The sequence below is a fragment of the Balearica regulorum genome, chromosome 1 (genome assembly GCF_011004875.1).
Source record: "Balearica regulorum gibbericeps isolate bBalReg1 chromosome 1, bBalReg1.pri, whole genome shotgun sequence".
Taxonomy (NCBI): Eukaryota; Metazoa; Chordata; class Aves; order Gruiformes; family Gruidae; genus Balearica; species Balearica regulorum.
This window is the reverse complement of record NC_046184.1, coordinates 136,349,626-136,371,092: the sequence shown is the minus strand read 5'-3', so window position 1 is coordinate 136,371,092 and position 21,467 is coordinate 136,349,626. Positions and strand designations below refer to the sequence as shown.

At 39.8% G+C, this 21,467-nt stretch overlaps 1 protein-coding gene across 3 annotated transcripts in view; it reads left to right on the top strand.

Annotated features, from left to right (window-relative positions):
• The window catches only part of FRMPD4 (FERM and PDZ domain containing 4), a 420,939-nt gene that overhangs the window by 381,919 nt on the left and 17,553 nt on the right, over nt 1–21,467 (top strand). For all 3 annotated transcript variants that reach the window (XM_075776369.1, XM_075776377.1, XM_075776383.1), the window contains 4 exons: nt 7,106–7,151; nt 16,322–16,426; nt 17,593–17,700; nt 20,889–21,020. In XM_075776369.1, the coding sequence (XP_075632484.1) occupies nt 7,106–7,151; nt 16,322–16,426; nt 17,593–17,700; nt 20,889–21,020 (391 nt within the window). The remainder of the gene's footprint in view (nt 1–7,105; nt 7,152–16,321; nt 16,427–17,592; nt 17,701–20,888; nt 21,021–21,467) is intronic.

The following is a 21,467-nucleotide window of genomic DNA, read 5'->3' as shown; positions in this document are numbered from 1 at the left end:
ACATTTTTCTCCTTGGCCGTATGGTATCTTCATGCAGCATGAAGTGATTTATGCTGTGATCGTGTGGCGGTAGCATGCTAACAGTCAGACTTGGTGAAAGACTCAGTCCATCAGATATACATGCATACCCATCTGGCTCTCAGTTTTTACACTGGCCAAAACAAGCAAATTCTGATTCTGTGGGAGTAGGCAACTCCAGTGTTAGTAGCTCCTAACATGTCCTCTACTCCATCTTGAGGTTTAACCCCAAGTTCTCTCAGGGGCTGAGGGAGAGCGTCATGGATCCGTGTGGGTAGGAAAACAATTGCCTCAGGAAGGCGGCCCAGTTTGCTGGGCCTAGAGTTTTCTGCATATTGCTTGATATTCAGAGTTGCACTCCAGAATTAATTGAAGGCCAATGTAGTAAGAAGGAGCTGGTGAGACACTGTCTGGTGGAGGATTGCAGGTAACATTGCTCAGCAGTTAGCAGCGTGACGTCGATACTCGGGCAGCCTTACCAAGGCACCCTTGTACAGGTATTTACTGTTCGGCTAACATTTCGGTAACTCAGTTACGAAAATTATAGCCTTGTAGTTGAGAATATAAGCACCTGGACAACTTTGGGTATTTGTGGAGAGGAGGATTATTTTGGCTAGGGGTAAATATAGGTCTTCATAAAACAGAAACTCAGCAACTTCTTCATAGGTCTCACCTTGCCACAGAGCTAATGAGGGAGAAAACAGAGTCAATTCGGTACATGTGAAAATTTGACAGATGGACAGCCGTAGAGAATGGGAGGGGTTTTTATTCTGAAAGCCTTTACTGCAGAGGCATCTGAAATGGCATGTCCTGTATGAAAGCCTGCCAGTGTGCCACAGCCCTGATCTGAAAGGACCCCTTCTATCAGAGGAAGCAAGCATAATTCAGCCTGCAGACACGCTCGCTTCTTGGCCCCTGATGGAGACTGCCAACAAGGGTTCCAATTAGTGCCAGCTGCAGACTGTGATGATTTTAAAGATTGACTTTCACACCATGCCAGACCTTTAAAAGAAAGAACATTTATATAAAATGCAATTTGCTTTGACAGTAATTTTCTGTATGCTAGTATTGAAGTTATTTATGTTCGAATCAGAGTATCTTTTCTCTCAAATGTGTTTCTGCTGCTGTTTGATCCTGCGGTGCAGTAATAATCTCATGCTTATATCTTTTATACTTTATGTGGCAGTGGTCATTTCAAGCATCCATTACTTGCACAGTTTTTAGGGCTCAGGCATTCAAACAGGAATGCTGTATAATTCCCAGATTCTTGTGTAGATCGCTTGTGCTGCTGGAAGTCCTCACATATTTAATGACAGATGTAAATTTTAAGGACTTTGTGAAGCAGCAGGGCTATTCAAATGAAACTGTGGGGTTCAGGAGTTCACAAGTTAAAGTTGTTTGGATGTCAAGAGTATTTCTCTGTATTGACAGTGAGGCTAAGGGCAGGTAGTACCATTAACAGTGGTGGAAGAGGCGGCCACCAGCTTTCCAAACATGAGCGTGATCCCTCTGCCTGCTGATACCAGGGGTTCCAACGCACCCTCCCTCTCTCCAAAAGTAAGACCTGAACACTATGGTCTTTGTGTTCTGTGATCTGTCATCCCAGGAAAAAAACAGCATCTAATCTCATGCTCCCATTCATCTCTTACATCGTTCCTCATGTGTCCTCCCCCTTGGCCTCATGTCCCATCTCTTCTATCCATAGACCATGCAACCTTACTCCTTCCCAAACTGGGACCCCACACCTGACCTTTGCAATTGCGTACCTCTTGCTCCCATTTCTTGCCTGCTGCGCTCTTGCAACTGTCTTCTGAGATGGAGGTGGGGAAGTAATGCCATGTGTGGCATACCCAGCCTTGCCTGTGTAGCGTGATGGCAGGATAGGCCATATCTAGCTGAGTACAGGATCTTCAGAGAGACTTCCTGGAGGTCAGTGCAGCCAGCTGGACAGGCAGAGACTGAAATCCCACTGCCACCCTTCAACCAGTTCTTGTGCCATGTATTGGCAACGTCTTGAGAAAGTATATTTTTTTATGTTACCCTAAAAATTGTCTGGAAAATATCCTCCTCCTAGGCTTGGAGAGGTCAGATTCTTCACCTGCTGCTAAAACAACGTTCATTTATGGGTGGATGTAATCAAGTGGCCAGAAACGATCTGCCCATAGTAGCATGGCTTCCAGCCGAGTTTAATCTATTGTACTTCTCAGTTAGAAGCTACTGAGTCATGGAAATGTTGCCTGTAGTTTGTGTGCTGTAGTGTTGCCTCTGGAAAGGGGGAAGAGCCCCACACACCATGGCTCTTGCTGGAGGAGTTCTCCAGTGCAGAAAGAAGCTGGACTGTGTGGGCTTTTAGCTTGTGTGTTCATGTTTGCACAGCGCTGCTTCTCCTGTGACAAAAATAGCCTTGGGGAAAGGCTTAATAGCCCTAAAGCCTCTATCCCCCAACCCTCTGCATTATTTCACGGGTGTCAATGAATATTGAGTTTGTTCACTAGCTTATCAATGTTCCACTTAGGCAGGCTGGCATCATTGCAGGTCCTGGAGGCACACTGTGGGGGGCTGCGTGATAACAGCAAAGGATGGGTCAACACTGGGTTAAGATGGGTCTAGGCTGTCCCACTGAGGTCCCTCCAGAAGATGTCTCCAGCCCTGGAAATAAATCTAGGCAGATCTCTTGGGCAAACTGTCCTTTTCCACAGGAACTGTTGCTCATGATAAAAGTCTGGAGAAGTGAAATTTGAAGTTTCCCTAGGTGAAGATAACTATTGTAGAACAGGTTTTATGTAAAAATGTATATACAGCTCAAACCAAAATGATCCTTTTGAAATAATTCAAAATGTACTACAATAGAGTGACTTTGCAAACTCTTTGTTCATTATTACTGCCTTAATCTTCATAATAATGAAAGGCATTCAAATGCTGAATGATTTTTCTCTAACCTAGATGCTAGAATTTGAAGATGAGTTCTACTTTCCTTAGCTTGAATAGGGCATTTGAGGTAACTTGTTACATCTTGTAGTTAGTTTTTGACTCACTGATTTCTGTTTCAAAATGTAGTGTGAAACATACTGCAAATCATGGCATCACACTCCATAATTGTGAAATTCAGACCTTCCTCATCAATAGTGAGACCCGAAGTGAAACGGAGGATCCTGAAATAGCAGGGAACAAAGCATTTCAAAACAAGAGTTTCAGAATTTGATGTTTGGTGTGAGTGAAACAGAAATAAGTTATGATTAAGAGAAAGATTTTTCTTAATTACATTCCCTGTAAATGATGTTATTTATTATATGTCAATTCCTAATTCGTTCATCTTCACTGGGAAAGAAACCTAGTACTCCTCTAGTATGTAAAATTGCTAAAAGCTTTTAAATTAGCGTAAACAGTAATTTTCCATTCTTGGTTTGTTAGAGCGAGTACAGGTAACATACATCCTTTCTCTTTGTTCATATGCTATATTTGCTGTAGGACTCATACGAAGAACAGAGCCACTTATTCCATATATCTCGGATACGGGGAGTCCCCCCACGTCCCTTGTCTGCCCCCACATCCCTTCCTCTCTTCCAGCTAGAAGGAAGCAGAAGAGCACAGTCATTTCCAGCCACAAGTTCACAGACAAAGTCAATGGCTGGCATTGTAGCTGAATGTTAACGCCTCATGTAGCCCGAGATGCGTGATACTTAGTAATACAACTTTAACCTTTATAATGTGCTGTAATTTGATTCTCAAACCATCTATATTCTCGCCTTGTTACAGCCTAAGTAGCTGTAAGGAGTAGGGAGAACGGACAAATATAATCACCGCGCGGGGCACAGGGAAGGACAAAGAGATGAATCACTGAAATTCACATTGCAGTGTTCAGATTGTAGCCTTGTCCTCACCACTTGATTCTGATGTCAGGAAATGAAAGAAACCTGATAATATTTTATTGTGGTGTTGGTGTTACCTCAGATGGCAGAGCACCCAAAAAGTCTGCAGCTGTTGCCCAAGCTTGGAGTTGCACATGTTTGGTCTTGAGTGGCCTTAAAAGAGTATGTAGATTTGAAAGAGAAATAATTAGATTGTCATTAAGTGACTATGAAAGGTGATAAAAAAATCTGTAATATATACTCTTTTTTTTTTTTTTTTTTTTTACTTTAGTCACATTATTAAAGGAGGGAAGACATTTCACAGGGAAAGCAAGACTGCAATTGGGTTTTTTAGCCTTTGCCACTATCTTTCAGGAGCTGTTTAAAAGAAGTAGCTCATGTTTAAGTGCAGTGACATACCTAGTTTATGTAATCTAAACTGTTTGTATGTTCTGCTGTGACACATGGACATACATATGTACGCATACATTTAAGCTATAAAACTTATCAATCACAGTACACGGTCAGTGATTCCATTGTTTTTCCATTACTGTGATATATACAGTACATGGTACAATTGACAGTCTCCAGTGCTGTGCAGAGGTTATCATTTAGATATATAGGATTTGCTAACAATATTGGAAGTAGAAAGTGATGTGCTGTGGTATGGAGTTTTGTCATCATGAGTTGAAATTTTAAAATGAGTGGTGGAGTTGTGACTGATTAAATATTTATTTCTCTTGTAACTGTGCTGTGTTTTGTATGTGGCATGTGTTTTACAGAAGATGTTTTCTCTAATGATGAGGGGACTGTATGTGGTGCTTGACACCTGCTTTGTATATGTGTAACATGCTTGGGTCCAGATACTCCAAATGGCCTTATTATAGCTTCAAATGTTGAATGAATGGTCCAAGGTTTAGCATCCTTCCAATGCAAGCGATTATCCTGTAAGGATATCTTGTCCCCAAAATAAATCTTAGCACTGATGACCTTTTGGTTTAGAAAAGCTCTTGTTAGTCTAAGATGAATCTCACCTACACTGGCACTTGGACAGGTTTAATCCAAGAATAATGAAGAGCTGAAAACCATTTTCAGGAAAAGCTGGTTTTCTTTTTTAAAGACCACTCTCTAAGGTAGCTGGACTGCAGGAGGCAGGGGTGGTTATTATCTTAAGTTTCATGAGAAACATAAATTAGTGGGTTGAAAGTAGTTGAAGAGGTCAGTTGGGCATAGAGTAGTTATCCCAGGGCTGCAGTTTATCCCATAGCTAACAACTCTGTGGGCTTTTCTGTCTACTTGTATGCCTAGATTAATAAAGCAGTGACAAATTGGATAGATGTGGATAGTATAGATGTGACTTGAGATTCTTGAAATAAATTGCATTTCTTATCATGCATTTTCAGATTCCCAAAAATGTGGTACATAGAACAGAAAAAAAGTAGAGGGAATCTGTTGTTAGCCAAAACAGAATGGAGATTGTTTTTTTCTAAAACTATAAGCTATAAACTCTTCAAGAATAACAATGGAGAATAATAAAGAATAATTGTGGAGATTTCCAAACCTACAGCTTACAGACCTTAAAAATGAACTGTAAATGTTCAGAAATATAAACACTGTAAATAAAGGCTGTTTCATGACTAAATAAATAATTTCTGGAGTTTAACTTTGGAACACGTTTTATTGAAATGAAAAATAGTTGTGGGAAATTCCTTAAAGTAGTTATAATTATATCTAAATGGGATAAAATTATACTGGTTTGTGGCAGAATATTTAATTTTCACCACATGTAGCTCCTCAATTTTTTTTTTTTTAACTAACTTAATTTCATTTCTGTTCCAAGCAGAACAGACAAGTGACCAAAGCCTTCAATCCCTCCTTTTGAAAAGTCTACCTATACTCTTTTAGTGTAATGATAGAAATATCTAACAAGAGGACTAAAAATTGAAGCTCAACAAATTTTTCTTTTGTTAGGAGGTATTTGGTCAGACCTTGCCCCTTGCATGACTGCTGGCTTTGACAGAAGTAGAATTTGCTATCCCAGTTGGCCTTCAGAGACATGTTGGCTTCATCAAGTATAGCCTGACTTTCCAGACGGGTCTTCAGTCTCTCCTCTATTTTCTTTGCTTTTTGGCTTTTTAAGTTGCGTATCAGCGGTGTCAATATGCATATAGGGTGACACTGTATAAGACCAATAGAGTTTGATTTATTTTAGTTAGTTCTGCTGAACAGGTCAGGTATGCCAAATCAGTTGCATTTCAGTTAGCCAGGAAATAAATCACATAAATAAACAATTAGTTGTGTTTGAAAGTAGTAAAATCAACAGAAAATCAACTCCATCTCAACAAAATGGCAACTGACCTTTTCTTAGCTAATACTACCCTTAGCAGCCATCAAACCAACAGTGTAATACAATAGATATTCACTGTGATTGGCTTCTCTTCCTTCTTCTTCCGCTTTACCCTTACTTTTCCCCAGTTATCCACCACCCCCAGCTGACCACCAATAGTCAAAATATGCAGTTGTCCTTTGTCTAGACCACTTGATCATATCAAGATTCCTAATAATTTCCGCTCTTTATCCTGTAAATCCGTTGGGGTTTTTTTAAAGCTGCTTACATGTTCTCCATTTACTAGTTTCATCCTAAAGAAGAGCTGTTTCATTTTAAAGAAGAACCTTTCTTTAGCAATTTTGTAAAAAGCTAAAAATTCTAACTGGGGTATTCACCAAATATTAATCTTTTTCCACCCATTTAAAAAGGTGAGCTAGAGAAGAAATGGGGGTTAAATATTGTCCTCATTTTGTTTTGAAACCACTGCTGTCTTCAGATAAATTTGGCATTAAGTGTACAAGAGCTAGATGGTATAAAAAGTGCATTACATTTGTAAAGTAGGCAAAAGAAATGTGTAGTCTATAGATGCTGAACTGATAGGATTAATCAAATGTTATTGCATTCTTGCTGGAAAAAACAATTATTGCAGTATGCAGGTGTCTCTGATGAAGCAAATATTTGATAGTATAAACTGTAAAGTTAAGTCAATTCAGTTTGTTAGATTGGAAAAAACATTTTTTAATATCCATTGTTATTTTGGCATATTACTCATCTCTGCAATTCTTTGCTATGTGATTTTAACATTTTGCCGTATTACTGCAATTTTCTCTATTAAAAAGAAAAGCTGGTTATCTGTAGTGTATAAAAGTATGAATCTTTACTTGATTTTACTTTTTTTTTCTTTTTATAGAAGCTGCAAAGAATCAATCCTCCTTACTGTTGTTCAACCTTACCCTGTAAGTATCTGCGGTGTTTTCTGAATTAGTTTCCTAGCAACATAGCAGGTTTTTTTTCTGCCTATATTCTGTCTATGCCTTTACCTTATCTGTACAATAAAAAGAAAGAAGTGAGATAAGGGCTGTGTCTCTTAAAGGTGATGTTTAAGACTGCATTACTGCGTACTGGACTCAAAGACTGCATTAGCAAGTTAAATAATAACAATATCTTCAAACTCGTTCCAGGAGATGGGTGGAGCAGGACATTGAGTTCTGCTTCAGTTTCAGATCTGTTGCAGCTCCTGGGTTTTTCTTAATTCTGCCTCGGTCGCACAGAGTTACGCTGCCGTATCAAACCAGCTGTCCCTTATGCAAGAGAGGGCTCTGCATCTCCAGCGCAGAGCGTGTGGAGGTGACGGGCAGGAAGAGACAGCAAGGCGACTGCGTGAGGCTGGCTTGAAGGGACGGGGGGAAACTGCAGCCCACCTCAGAGCTTAGCAGTTTTGGGAGTGGGTTCATGACCTGTCTGCTCAAACCCATCCTTGAAGAGGGACAGATGAAAACAGAAAGAAGCCAAGCCAGGGGAGGAGGCACATCTCTCTCTTCCCATGCTTCTGTGCACAGCCACTCATGCCTTGCAGGCTGCTGAGGGGCCTCAGCCCGTGCATCACGAGTGATTTCAAATTCAACCCGTCCATTTACCTTCCTGTTGGCTAGCCTGATGATACACAACAGTTTTGATTAACAAGGGATAGATAATTGCATACTTTTCACCCAAGAATAAGAGATGAGATGGATTTGACACATAAGTGTGAAAACAGGTTTATCTGATGAAGCTGCCAAAATACACATCTTGCAAATGCAACTTGGTCAGTGCTGTGTGGCTTTATACTGCTCTCTAGCCTTCCTGGCTAGTTTAGAGGTGGCCGTGTAGTCGTGCTGGCCCTGTACCCTTTCTAGAAGCCAGTCTGCACAGCAGCGAAATCATGAGGGAAAAGCAGGCATTGCCCAGCAAAAGCGGGCAGGGGCTGCTGCGCGGCAATAAGACCAGTGGCAGGAGGGTGAGCAGGGATCTGGTCAACATCAGCCTTCTTTAACGAAAACACAGGCACGATCTGACAAAAGAAACCTAACTGCCTTTAAAGCTTGCTGGATTACAGCCCGTGGTTTTGATCACAGGGAATATATATAAGATGGGGGAAAAGAAATCCTCACCTACTTGCCTTTTTTATGCAGGTTTCCTTATTTCATCCATTGTCTGGCTTCATTCTTTAAATGTCAGGTGAAGAAAGGGCATGTGCTTTAGTGCAGGTATGCGTAGCACTTAAAAGTGGACAGTAGAGTGTAGTACTAGATGTCTGTGAGGTGGTGTGGCCTGTTACCACCTTGCTGCTGGTATGAGAGCACGTATGTACTGAATGTAAGGGAAGCTGAAACCCAAACAAATTGCGCACTCCATGTTAAATGGGAGACCTTACAGCACAGGTACGGTCCTCCTCCAGCCTTTGACCTAGAGAAAAAGGAAAGTCATGACCCGGTATCTACCCAGCTCTTTGGGTCCAAACCCTGTTTGAGGCCTGACAAGGCAGAATCTGCTCCTCTCATTATGTAGCACCAAAGGCTAATCAATAACTGAACTACCTCTAGATGTCACTGAGCTAGGAATGGCACTGAAACACTTTCTGTCCTGTCAGCCGTTTGGGTGGATGTGCCCATCTTATATATGTATTTGTGTTGCCCCACTCTGGCATGTCTGTCAGAGTCCCCCAGCTCTACCTCAGCAGACAAAGCACACATGTTTTTGGGAGTGGTGGATGTTTTATCTCACATAGGCATGAAGATTATCTCCCCAAGAATGTCCACAGAGCAGTCAGAAGATACGACTGATGTATGCGTTTCAGTGCTAGCTTTAACTGACCCATTTTTATCCCAAAGTCAGGATGCTTCAGTGGCATGAGCTTAGTTGGGAGAGCCTCAACCGCAGGACTGTGGCACCCTGCAGATCTCCTCTGATTTGTGCACTCTTATTGTACCTCCCTACCTGTCCAGACCAGGGTCTTGTTGATTCGTAGCATCCTTCCCTTATTGCTTTCAAGTTTTCCTGCAGTGGAAATGAAAGTGAGCGTACAGATGGGGAGCAGGTGTGATGCTGCTGGTGTGTGCAGCCAGGTTTGAGCCTTGAAGTAATGCAGGGTCCCGCAGTTTATGCAAACCCTGGGCTTTGAAGTGTCCTGGGGACTCCTGAGTCACCTTGAACATCTGGCCCATGCTGTCCCTCATACTGCTGCAACGTTACTGTCAGTAGTGCCTGAGCCTGTTAGGTGACATCCCTTTCAGCTCTGCCATCCTGGGTGTTGCTGCACTCTGGCTGCGTACCTGTCCTGGTCTTCTGTGCAGGGAGTCCTGTGGTAAATACATTTTGTCTTACAGTTTGGAAACAATATTTATGTCTTCAAAAATTATGATGCACATGTGGTTTCCCCTTTAATTTTGCCTCCTCCATTTTTCCTTTTATTATTTCGCCAGTAAAACTGGAAAGATGAAGTAGAAACCAGACAAAGGAAAAGTAAGAGCTTTTAAATAAAGACTGAACTTCTTCCCCATTCTTGGCAGAAATACATCTTTGCAAACATTTCATCGATCTCTCTTCTTGATGGTGAACCTTTTTCTTTCTAACATTGCACGAAAAATATCTGTCAGGATGGATTACAGGAGTGCTGTTTCTTAATTGTTTTTATTTGTGCTATTTAGAGTGTATTTTATTTTGTTTTCATGCTTTCAAGTAACCATCCTTAATGATTGCAGGTGAAAGTAGACATAATCTAGATTTATAATACTCTGTAGTTCACTTAGTACTTTTTGAAAGCTTTTGCAGATCATTTTTGCTCAAGTGCATTCAGTTTTGTTTAATGCTTAAACTCATTAAAATTTCATTTTAATTATGACCAAACCAAAGCATTAGACTATCTTTTTCTTTCCATCAATCCACAAATCTCTGCTAGGTTCATATCACCACTGCTCATCAGGAGGTCGCTGAACAGCTAAAGCAGTTGAAGCAGTTTAAAGTTTTGATTTCTGGAAGTATGGCATTTGATTATCATTTCTGACCATTTATTCTGTAAATGGACTGTCGTTCTGATTGTTGCCTTATTAAATTTTAAGCATTACTCAAATCAAATAACTTGCCTGTTTTGATATCTGTTCAGATTTTATGTGCAGAGATCGTTTGATAGGTTGCTTTCATGATTAATCTCTTAAGCTCCTTGGATGTAGTCCAGGCCCAGCTGAGATCTATGGCAATTTTGCTGCACAGTTCTGCAACGGGAAAAGGATAAGATCTTTTTCTGGTTTGGAAGAGACGCTTCTTGTTATAACACGGTTATATGTCTGAGACACAATGTTTGCAGAAAAACTATGATAAATAACACTTATTTATGGATTGGAATGATTGTGGCAACGATCTTATTGAGAGTCTCAGTATTTTTCATGCTGCTTTGCCTTCTGGAGTCGTGTAACAGCAGCCACTACTATATCTAGACTTGTGGTTGTAAAGAAAGGTATTATAAAGAAACAGGTTTGTCACAAAGACTTCAAGATCTAAAGTGAAAAAGGCTGCAAAGGTGTAGTTTTAGAAATCATTTGGAAGTCAAACGTGAGCATTTTGAACAAGGTGATTTTTGACTGCTTGAAGTTGTGAAGTTGGTATAGAGATGATGGCTTTTTTTCTTTGAATGTGTACATATTTACAGTCATCCTGAAGACCTTTTCCACTGTGTAACTTCCACATCAGATTTTTGGTATGGTCAGTTCCATACATAGCTTTAATCAGGAGAGGATCATGGTGTGGTTAATGATGAAACTTCCCATCACTGCATTGCCTCCTGGAAGTGCTGGCTGGTCCATAGCCACTGTCCAACCGCTCTCTGCTGTTTGAAGCAGCCTCCCCTCGTGTCAGACCTGTGCTGCGCAGCCTTTCTTCTTCCATCTGTGTGTGGTGTAAATCCCAGTGAGCACTGCTGCTCCTGACCTTCCTGGAGACCTCCTCTTAGGTTATAAGGATTTTTCTGGAGTGTAGTTATACAAAATACATGGTCTTTTCAGTGATGAAGACTGTGAGAAAATTCAGCGTGAACTTATTTGTCAATTGTTTCAGCAAAGTGGAAAAGAGCCCCTTCACCCTGTCCACTATTTTCTCCTTGTAGTCTCACACCCCCCCCCCCCCCCACACACACACACCAGTTGCCATCAGGTCTCTTTTCCCTCTTCATTAGCCCTTTCTCCCATCTCAGGTGCATTTTCATTCATACAGTCGTTCGTTTGTTCATTTTAGCCAGAGTTTGTATGGGGTGAGGGTTTCTTTCATTCCCAAAGGTCTTCATCCTTGCAGAGTTGTAGGGCTGAAAGCAGTATGGCATGGCTGACTTTTTTTGTACTTTTCTGCACTTGATTAAGAGCAGTCACCTGTGTATGAGAGCTAATCCATGAATGTAAAGGAGTAATCCACGAATGTAAAGGGCTGAACTTTGGAGAGGCAGAATCCCAAAAGCCAGTGGAGGGGATTTTATGGAGGACCTCCACATTTAATAAATGCAGATATAGGTGGCCCAGGCCCATCTAGTCACGAGATGAGCTGCAATATCTGCATGTTCCACAAAGTCTGAAGCTGAGCTGTGGTTTCACTCATGGTTTTTGGGACAATCACAGTAAACTAGGCTGTTGTTTACTGTGGATGGAATGGATTGGATTTTCTCAATGGCTGCATTACAGTGCAGTTTGGCTACTTCGCACCTTACAGGTACATGTTATACAGGTATGGGACTGAGGATCAGACTGTGATTACCATCTAAAAACAGTAAAATATAAATAATGCAAATAGTAAAATATAATTGTCTATGATGATAGATCACCAACTTTTAAGAGAGAACCCAAATCTGACCACTGTTTCAGCAATTAAATTTGTGCCAAGTGTTTAACAAAGAAATATTCCTGATGATGATCTGTCAGTGCCCTGTGGTTATAACAAATTACTGCATGGTAAAACTTCTCCACGTTATTGCTCCCATGTCCCTGCCTGCTCTTCTACAATGCTCTCGTGAGCCAGTGTAGTTGTTTCAGCCTTGCTCACAGCTATGAATGGCAGTATTTAGTTTGCCTTTGGGCATTATGTACTGTTCCACTTAATAAATTCAATTCTTCCACTTATTCACATTTTATTTGCTTGCTAAATTTTGTCTCATATTTTGTCTTTAGGGATGGACCAAAAAGTCAACACATTTTTGCGGTCATGCAATTTTTTCTTATTTCCTAACAAACATAATATTTCATATTAAACTAATGACTAATTTTAAGTAACAAGCTTAAAATTGATTACATATATGCAATCTGTAGCTATTTAAAACTATGGTGTTTCTTCTGATTTTGACACTTTGTATTGTCACAGAGCAGGTTTTCTTTTCACCTTGTGACTATCCCGTACTGCTGTCCTGTTTCATTTCTTTATGGTAGCTTAGTACTATACTATGCTCTTCTAAATGCTAAATCCTTCTTTTTCTTGAGTAAAGGTTTTGTTGCAGCACCTCTACCAGCAAGAACACTCAAAGGGGCTTTTGCAGCAAATAAACACTATTTCCCTTGGAATCTCCCCCAAATTATAGTTTACCTGCAAAATCAGACAAAGTACTAGACATTTTTATTTTCATTGAAAACCTGTTTCCCTCAAAATGAAGGATATTGTTTCTAATATCTATCCAAAAAAGACCTGTTATAATGCTGCTGACAAAAATAGGATCTACTTTTGAAAAGTCCAGAAAATGAGAAAATAACATTTTCCAGAAAGCCTCCTCTTGTTATAGCAATCTCTCATGTTTTGACCCTGCTGACGGGATGCCCATTGATTGCAGTCCCTAGTAAGTAGGGTTCAAAGGAGAGTCTCAGTCTTCACTATCATTTCCTCCAAGCAAATCTCTGTGCAATGCTTCATCTCTCTTGTTAGCAGTTTCTCCAGGTAATGTTGAAATGATCAGCTGAATTTTTACTGAATTCTATGTAAATAAGTAAAAAATATTTAAAATCCTGATAAATTTGAGCTTTAACAGGGAACAGTGTTTAGGTCACACAGTGTAAAGTTTGTGGGGTTTTGAAGTATTTTCACTCCGTGTTAAAATGTGTCCCCTCATTTGCAAAAGTCACTCTAATTAAGCTGTTTTTATCTGTGACAATGCAAATACTTTACTTGCAGTGATAAATGGTCTGTATTAGTGTAAACACCTCCTGCTTAAGGTCATTAACTGAGGATAATGGCTTCCATTTGGCTGAAAGATGGAGCATCAGAAACAAATGAACCAGGCGCTCTGAGAATCGTTAATTGATAGCATTCTTCTCCTACAAACCTGAAGACATTAAAATAGAATAGAGCAGCACATCATCTTGCTGATGCTTTGTTAGACAAGCAAGTTTCGACAGTCAAACCCAACTGTTTTCCAGGGTTTTGCCGCACTCTTTAGAAACAGTTCCTTTCTCAAAGAGAAAATGTCAAGTGCCAAGTTAATGCAGAGGTAGAAACAATGAGATTGTGCAATTAAATGCAAAAGCTGTGCTATTACTCAAACCTTTAACCAGTAGAGAACGTCCCCACAAATACCTGGCACAGCAGTTCTAGTTTTTCTTACACTCCTGGTTTATAGTTTGAGGCTTTTTTATACAGCAACCTGCTTCCAGGCTCACCCAGGGTGTCTGGCAAGGGGCCAGAGTCCTGACCACGTTGCCACAGCACAAGTGAGAAGGAAGGGAAGACGCATGTTATATGACAAACTGTGATCCCCTGGCTGTGCAATAATATACATTAAACCCCACATCCTGGAAGAGTTCTGGGGAACTCGCATATGTTCAAACCTTTCAGTTGTGTTGGACTCCCCGATCACATTTTTGCAGTAACATAATTTAAGTGTTTATGTCCCCTGCAAGTGACTTGAAGTTGCAGAGAGGAAAAGAAAGAGGTTGTGGAGAGGTTGTAGAGAGTGACAGAGCCACGGAGCGGTTTGCCGGATTCGCTGTATGGGAATAACCTTGCCAGAATCCGGAAGAAAATTTGGCAATCTGCCTGCAAAGAGAGGCCAGACTGGTGACTCATCTGCAATAAGAGCAAACAGCTGTAAAAAGCCTCTTTCAACAAGAAGAGCAAGCGAAAGCCGCTCTTCTCCCCTTGCCCTTACAAGGGAGAGCCAGTAGCCTAGTCCTACAGCTGTGCTGCCCCGTGGCAGCGGGAAAGGACAAGTTGCAGTCCATTACTTGGTGGCCATAAAGACTATCCCCCATACACACTGCAGAAAGGGACTGTGTGGAGAGGAGGGAAATTAGGAAAGGCGTGTGTAGAATTATTATATTAATCACAGTATTATTGTATATTGTGTCTTTCTAGGAACTCATATCTAGTGTACAATATGTAAGCACACTTCTTCAGCCTTTCCATGTTGTCCCTTCTTGCTGAAGAACTGTTTTGGGTCCCCCGCCCTGAGACAATAACTTTTTAAAATTTTATTTTAACTTTCTTTCTTTCTTTTTGGTTGTTGTTTCAAATCTTCTGGGGGACCTTCTGCATTTTTCAGCACTGGCTTTGGAAGCTGAGCTTGGTTTGATCACGGGGTTGAATTTTCAGTCATTTACTGTTACTGATTAAAAAGATGTATGGTCATAGCTGCTAGAGAAGAGGTAAGAGAGAATGAACTGTCAAAGTGAAGAAGCATTCATTGTTATTTCTTCATTATATTTTGTGCTCCAGGAATTATCGGGTGGCTCTGATATTTCCTGAGAGAATGTGGCATCTTTCATTCCTTGTTCACTGGTTGATACTGAGCCTATGGTAATAGTTAACCATGTTTTCGATGTGATAATAAATCAGTGGCATACAGAAATGAGCTAAAGACTTCTTCCTGCTAGTTATTAGAAACAAGGATTCTGCATCAGAAGAGAGTAACGTTTTAAGCAGTCTCAGCAGAGATCAGAGACGACAAGAGCACATAGCCTTGGATTACTCCGTCACTCCTGCAGATTGTTTGTTGAGTCAAAATTTGAGTGATGGTGACAAGACTTGCTGTGTTTACAAGGATTGTTGTCATGCCACATCATTGATAATAGGAAATTATTCCAGGATCATCATCACTGATGCCTGCACTAATTTCTCACAGGCAAACCAACATGAGTATCCAAAACTCATAAGGCCACTTCTCAGGAGATACAATAAGATTCTGAAAATCTTAATTCACATTTTACTGAAACAAATGGACCAAAACCTGGCCTGGAGGAGCCCAGTGACTTTCAGTCAAAGCCAGAATTTCTTCTGTTGTCCATTATCATGGCTACGGAGTTGGGCCATGCCAGAAGCACTGTGCTTGTAACTGATCTGTGAATAAAATGACCTCGCTTCTGCTGCTGAAAATGGAAATCCCATTGACTGTGAATATTTAATTTGTTACTAAAAATGGGTTGTTAGTCAACCTCCTCAAATGGAGAGAGAATTTTTTCCCAAGGGCTAAACACTTGACCATAGGTGAATCCATTGAATAACGTATTAGGTAAAAGTCAATTAGGTCCCAGAAGAAAATTAGGAATCTTTCTAGACTTCTAATCCATGAAGTCCTACAAAATATCTGATCTATTGAAGGCAAGCCTTGCACAAACATGTAGGGGATATGTTCAGAGGAAGCCTGCTAGCCTGCAGGTGTCTTTTGCAGGTTCTAACCTGTGTTTTGAAGTGCACTAATATGGTGAGCTGCCACTGCACTTGAGGAGCTCTCAGACACTTTTTTGGCAAAGGTTGTGTGTATATCTCTATCTGGTGGATCATAGATTATGCAAAAATTTTCAATTCACTGTTTGAAGGAAGGATCACCAGCCAGTCACTGGTTGGTATCCATTCATGCAAACAAGTTTTGTTGACAGTAGTCATTGTGGAAGCACTACAAGGAATTTGCATGTACACCCAGAGCCTTTCTCATCGCTCCAGTCTGACAGTGGGATAACTTTCAGTATGTGCAGTATGCCTCGGTGCTTCCTTATATGTATGTACTGTCTTATGCTGTTGCTGTATACTTGGAGTTCTCAGTGTGTGAGAAACAGGGAGAATAAATGAAAAAGGAAAGATAGCTTTTAACTTGAAATTATGTGATATATCTTGTCATCATTTTTCCTTCCAGTCTCCTAAATCAGCTTTTATTAGTGCTGCAAAAAAGGCAAGATTGAAGTCCAATCCTGTCAAAGTGCGCTTCTCAGAAGAAGTAATTATCAATGGCCAGGTGTCGGTGAGTATTCAACTATTTAACCTCAGGAAGGACTGAGCATTTCATCCAAAGGTACGCTTCAAGGCTGGAAAGTAAGGGAATTATGTGGTAGGAACAGCGGTGATAGACTTGCAAAGGGAAGGGTTTTTTCTGCTTCTGAAGTTTTCCAAAGATCTGTTTTTAAAGTCCATTGGGCCAGCCCACAATATTGTGAAAAATTTGTCCCTTAAAATAAAACAAAAATGCTAGGGAATTTTGTGGTGATAGCCATATATGTCTGTCTTTATAGTCTTGATAATGCTTGCTTGGTTCTTTTTCAAAGCAAGTTTGTAGTAGGAAAACCCTTAAGCTCAAGAGAAGTAGCATGTCAAGAAAACAGATTAACATTACCTTACAGACCTTTTTAAAATTTGTTTTATCTGCTTGAACTTCTTGTTTCTGGCCCTTGGGCAAAGTCAGCTTCCCTTTGAGAGGCACTGAACTCCTCCTTAAACATGAACTCCCAGCTCATTTTCATAATTTGACAGGACATTGTTCCACACTGATGTCTTTACCCAACTCTCTTCCAAACATAAATTGATACTGCATTTTGTCAAAAGCAATTTCTGCTTTAAAAAAAAAAAAAGCTTTGTTTCCCTTCTTTTTTCCTGTTTATTTTACTATCCTTGTTATGAATCATCACAATTAAGTAGCAATATTATATGTTATTCTTCTTAAATGATTACAGATATTAGCATTTAATATCCAGCTATAAAGAGAATGTAAAACATCTTGATTGTAATTCTTACTAATGAATCTGCAGTTCCCATTTTTGTAGATTAAAGACACTAAATAGCTCACTATATTCAGAGAAACAGTAACCTATTTTTCTGTTTTATTGAAAATATTTCAACTTTAGAGGTAGCATTTATTGTCAGAGAGATAGTATTTAGGGAAAGAAAATACTCCAAGCCACGCATAAAATGTATGTGAACAGTTATATTTTTCCAGGAAAGAGACCTGTAGAGTGCAGCTCTAATGAGCATGGCTAGACATTTGCAGGGCATCGCTAATTCTGCTTTCAGTTTGAGCCAACACACTCCTTTTGGGTTGTTACCTTGCCATCGGAATTATGTCCTTTTTTATAGAACAACATTTAGATTTCCCTTGTTACATGTTGTAATCTGATTCACTAATTTGCTTGGCAGGAAACAGTTAAGGACAATTCACTTCTTTTCATGCCAAATGTTCTGAAGGTGTATCTTGAAAATGGACAAACCAAATCTTTCCGGTTTGACTGCAGCACTTCGATAAAGGTAGGCTAGAGATACCTTCATGTGCAATGCCAAGAAAACCAGTTAACTCTTTTTAAGACCTTCAGTAATTATAATTTACTTAGAATGCTTTAAGAACAAAATTACTACTGTGTTCACTTGGTGTTGGACTCATAGTTCAGAAATAATGAGGTTTTGGTCCATTTTTCTGCTGCTAAAAACATATTGTATTGTCAGTGAAGAAAAAAGTAGAAGTTATCATTTTAATGTGCCTGGAGCGCAATTAAAATTGTGTAGTCCTCTCATCTGATATGCCGCCAAATACTAGCATGATTTGTCAGCAAAAGTCAGGAGCTAAGAAGATTAAGATGTTGGTTGCTAATTGAATATCATCTAGCCTGTGATCCAGTGAACTTGGGATGGGATATTGTAGAGTTATGCTGGTGATAAATGGCTCGTCTCAGTGTAATACCCTCTATGCTTTCCATAACATATTTCATGTAGAGAAATAAGGGGGTGAAGCCCTGGCACACAACTGAGGCTGCTAGGGAGTGTCTGTGACACTGTTCCACGTATGTTCCTAAACCAGAGATGTCGTCAGTGTCTGTCTGCCTGCGAGTGCCGTGCAGTAGCATAGTAAGCAGCAGAACCAGCGCTGCTGGGCATGCTGGTAGTCTCTCAAGCATTTTTGTTTGGGTGAGCTAGTTTTAACACAGATTGGTTATCAAATCTAGTTCACCACATGGTAGCGTGCACGCTTAGGACAGTGGGACAAGAGAGATGCATGGATGGGAATGATCAGTGAAGGCTGGGGATGCAATTTTGAACTGCACTGCCAGCTTTTGCTGGCTTTAAGGGATTGTAAAGCTATGCATATTTGAAGAAAGGCTGCTTTTCTGCTCGCTGTGATTCAGCAATATGCCTAATCAGTTAGAACAGCAAGGAGAGCGATTTACTAAGGTAAACAAGAGGAAATTTACTCGACACTGGAGGCAAAACAGATATTGAAGTTACACTTAAAAATGGGCTGCAATATCTGTTTATAGTTCATATATATACCTTAGGCATAAATTGAGTGCAGGTAATGGATCTAAGCTTCCACTCTGCAGCCATGGGATACTGAATTCCTTCAGTCCGTTTGAGAATTTGGTTGGGTGAAGAATTAGGAGACACGCTTCGTATAGATAGTGAGGTCCCCATACCCTTCTAAGGCCCACGACCCCACTTTCCAGTATTTTCTTTTATGAACATAAAAACAACCAACCTGTTACAGGATATTTTGCCTCTGAAGACCAGTCTTTGGCCATCACATCACATTACATTAGTTTTCAGACATTCTTTTATGGGTGTGTCATGTATTGTAAGACCATATATCTAATCTGAAGTCATTTGCAAAGATACCCACATGAGCTCAGCGACCTAGCTGTATCGATGTTGTAAGCCTGCTCTGACCTTAGTCATTCTAACTTTCTGTAGGAATAATTTCCTTTGCATCTAATTCAGGCAATTATATATTCCATAGCCTGCACAGCTATATATTACATATTTGTGCATGTACGTGTGTGTATGTTCCTCATTGTGGATGGGTAGGTGTGGATTGCTGCTTCTTTTCCTAAACTGAGGTGAAGTAGACATGCCCCAATTGAGTCAAGGCAAACGCAGGTTTTTTCCACCCCTAGGGTCCAGTAACTCACCACATAACAACGAGGGTGCAACCAGTGCCTTCCCTGCAGTCCTCGCTTTCCTTATTGCTGGGAGGCAGCACCTGGGCTGACTCTAAGTTATCGGATGAGAGGATAGGCTAGCAAAAAATTTGGTTCAGTAATTCAGTGCCTGTGTGCCTCAGCATCATATTTTAAAAGGTCTAAGACAGCTAGTGGAAAACAGTGCCATTATTACCCCCTCTTAAAAATTTACATTTAATATTATGTCTCTTCTTGTTACTGTTATGCCCATTGTCTTTGAGTATAGTTTAGGAGTATAAATAAAAGTAGATTTAACATGTAAGCGATAAATTCCCCATTAGTCAGAATAGTGTAATATTAACCTCCATTATTCAGAGTGGCTGCTTGCAATCCATTAATACTGTCTTATATTCTTTACATTGTACAGAGTTGTCCTCATCCTCCTACATACATTTTTCATCCTTCCACAAATTTGGTGTTGATTTTCCATAAACACACTGTAATTGATCAATTAATCTTCCTAAAGTACGTTAAAACACTTGGATTACAATTCGTCACGATCTCCTTAGTATGTCCTATCCATCTGGATACTTACATATATTGAAAAATCTTTTGGATGGATAGAAATGTTTTAATCTTTTCACCAACATAATGTGAAACTCTTTTTAAATTATAGGTTATTATATATTTCTTTTTCCTGCTACATTCACTAAAGCAAAAGATACCTTGCCAGACAATATTAATACAAAGGATTATATGAAAGTAAAGTAGGGATTGGTTGAATGGTTTTGCGAGGAGGTTTGTTTAGCTGTTATTTTAGAAACAATTGTTCTCAAATTAATTACCCTTAGACATAATCCAATGTGAAAAAACCCTAATTAAAAGTGTCTAAAAATGGGGTTTATACTGTAAATTGACATGGTCACTGAATTTAGAGCTATTTTTCTGCACGTCATTGTTGACTTTTCTGTCAGCATTCTGTCAGCATTTAAAACTCAAGAATGTCCATTAAACACAAGTATCAAGAAGTGGACTTAAAAAAAAAACCCTTGCCATAAGAACAAATAAAGGCCATTAATTAAATTTTTTTTTGTTGAACTTTTAAATTTGGTTTGTACTGGTTGGTGGCCCTGCTCCCTCAGTAAGTGAAGAGAAGAGCAGCAAGACCATCACTCCTTTGCTGATGGAGAGGTTTTATTTCCAGGGAGATGATAGATATGATTTAAGGGCCACGCAAGTATAATTTGCGTGTTAAACTGCACAGAAAGTTGTCCGTTCACAGCAATTCCATGCATATATTTTTCACATGCATGTCTGAATGCCATCTCAGAGATGTTTGAATATAAAGGTGCTGATTTTTTGTGGGGTGAATGTGTGTGATGTCCAGTATACTCGTGCAGAACAGGCACGAAACACAACCATCCTCCTGTTCAACATCTGGGCTTCCACCCTGTGCTGGGTACACGCAGGGTGTGTGGCAGTGAAGAACCAAGTCCCAAGCACTTCATGAATTTAAGCACATTTTATAAATCCTTTGTTAATTAGGATGTCATCTTAACACTCCAAGAAAAGCTTTCCATCAAGTGTATTGAACACTTTTCCCTGATGCTGGAGCAGAGGGTTGAAGGATCTGGAACGAAACTGCTTTTGCTACATGAACAGGAGACTCTAACTCAGGTTTGTGTAATGATATGTGAAAACAGATATTAATGAGACTGCTTAATCAGTAAATTATCCATCTTTTTAATTACTCAGGTGAGTTAACTGCAAGATTTATAGTTCGATACAGTCTATCAAATAGCAGCCGTATTTAGATGTGGTTGTAAGAATCAAGTTCTTACAGAAAACAATTATTTTTCTATTATATAAGCATCACATTTCATTGCTTCATTGGCCCATTAAAAAGTATTAAAAACTTCATTAAAAATCAGACTGAAAGCTAGATAATATTTATCAAAGCTTTTTTCATATTGTATGCAGCCCAGCTAGTGAATGTTCTCAACAGCCGGAAAATTGATGGTAACAACTCTGATAACCACAGTCTGCCCGAATTCCTTTAAAAACCTTATTTTGATCTTTGGTTCCTATCTGATTATACAGATCTGTATCTGGGTGACAGGAAAT